The following is a 1476-nucleotide window of genomic DNA, read 5'->3' on the forward strand; positions in this document are numbered from 1 at the left end:
TATATCCCGCAGGTGGTACAGGATCTCAAATTCTCCCATCACTGATGACTTTGGTTATTTATGAATATTTCATTTCTTAGTAAAACACCAGAATGAACTCATTTATTCACATTTTCTTCAATGGCTATAACACGTTAACATCACTAATTATTTTGGTACTCTAAATTCCCCAGATTTTAACAATGGGTGTCCCATTCCAATTGGCTTCTATTTCCTTTTGCCATGACCCCATCATTCTTCCAGCATTTCCTTAGTTTTAAGATGGTCCAGGCTTATCTTGTATTTTCTCTGTTCTAGACCCAGGAATAGACATTTCCCCAAAGATTACTAGTTCCTTTGAGTGGAGAATGGTATTTAGAAACCAAGATCTGGGAACTATGCACACTATTTTGGACTGCGGTGTCATTTCTTCTAGACTAGGGAAAGTTATCCATTTTATATATATCTATTCAAACACATAGACACATATTTATGACTATATCTACAAAAAAAAAAGTGGAGAATGGTATTTAGAAACCAAGATCTGGGCACTATGGGCACTATTTTGGACTGTGGTGTCATTTCTTCTAGACTAGAGAAAGTTATCCATTTTATATATATTTATTCACACACATAGACACATATTTATGACTATATCTACAAAAAAAACACGTATTTACACTGATATCTCTAATTCTATTCCAAAATCACAGGATTTATTAAAATAGACTTCCTTTATTTCTTGTAACTCCTTTCTCTAAGAGTGAAAATCTTGGATTTAATTACCGTGAAAATCTCTGCTGCCCTGGTCTGACTTGGGACACCTGGGGTCACTGCACCTGTGCTGAGTTGTTGAGATGAGCCAGCCTTGACCCAGCCCCTGGGATAACTGTTCCTAGAGCACAGCTCACTGCTCTGAAGGCCTATTCATAGGCTGGGTACACCCTGTGCAGGAGTCAGTCCCAGTAGGCTGGGCACACCCTGTGCAGAAGTCAGTCCCAGTCAGGACATAGCATGGATGTGAGGGCCCTTGCTCAGCTCCTGGGGCTCCTGCTGCTCTGGCTCCCAGGTAAGGAGGGAGAACACTAGGAATTTACTCAGCCAGTGTGGTCAGTACTGCCTGGCTCTTCAGAGAAGTCCTCTGATAACATGATTATATGAATACTTGTTTTTATGTTTCCAATCTCAGGTGCCATATGTGATGTCCAGATGACCCAGTCTCCATCCTCCCTGTCTGCATCTCTAGGAGACAGAGTCAACATCACTTGCTGGGCAAGTCAGGGCATTAGCAGTTGGTTAGCCTGGTGTCAACAGAAGCTGGGAAAAGCTCCTAAGCTCTTGATCTGTAGTGCATCCACTATACAACAGTCATACAACACTCGAGTTCCTTTGAGATTCAATGGCAGTGGGTCTGGGACAGATTTTGCTCTCACTGGAAGCAGTCTGGAGCCTGAAGATGTTGCAACTTATTACTGTAAACAGCATAGCAGTATCCCT

At 41.7% G+C, this 1476-nt stretch overlaps 1 gene segment (V, D, J or C); it reads left to right on the forward strand.

The window, feature by feature from the left end:
- Positions 1-993: 993 nt before the first annotated feature.
- On the forward strand, positions 994-1473 carry LOC103611028 (the record flags this gene model as incomplete). The annotated part of the segment is given in 2 exon segments: positions 994-1048; positions 1169-1473. Coding segments are annotated over 2 exon segments (360 nt in total), but the record flags the coding sequence as incomplete, so codon positions are not given.
- Positions 1474-1476: the final 3 nt, after the last annotated feature.

This window comes from Galeopterus variegatus, unplaced genomic scaffold, assembly GCF_000696425.1.
Source record: "Galeopterus variegatus unplaced genomic scaffold, G_variegatus-3.0.2 Scaffold12275, whole genome shotgun sequence".
Lineage (NCBI taxonomy): Eukaryota > Metazoa > Chordata > Mammalia > Dermoptera > Cynocephalidae > Galeopterus > Galeopterus variegatus.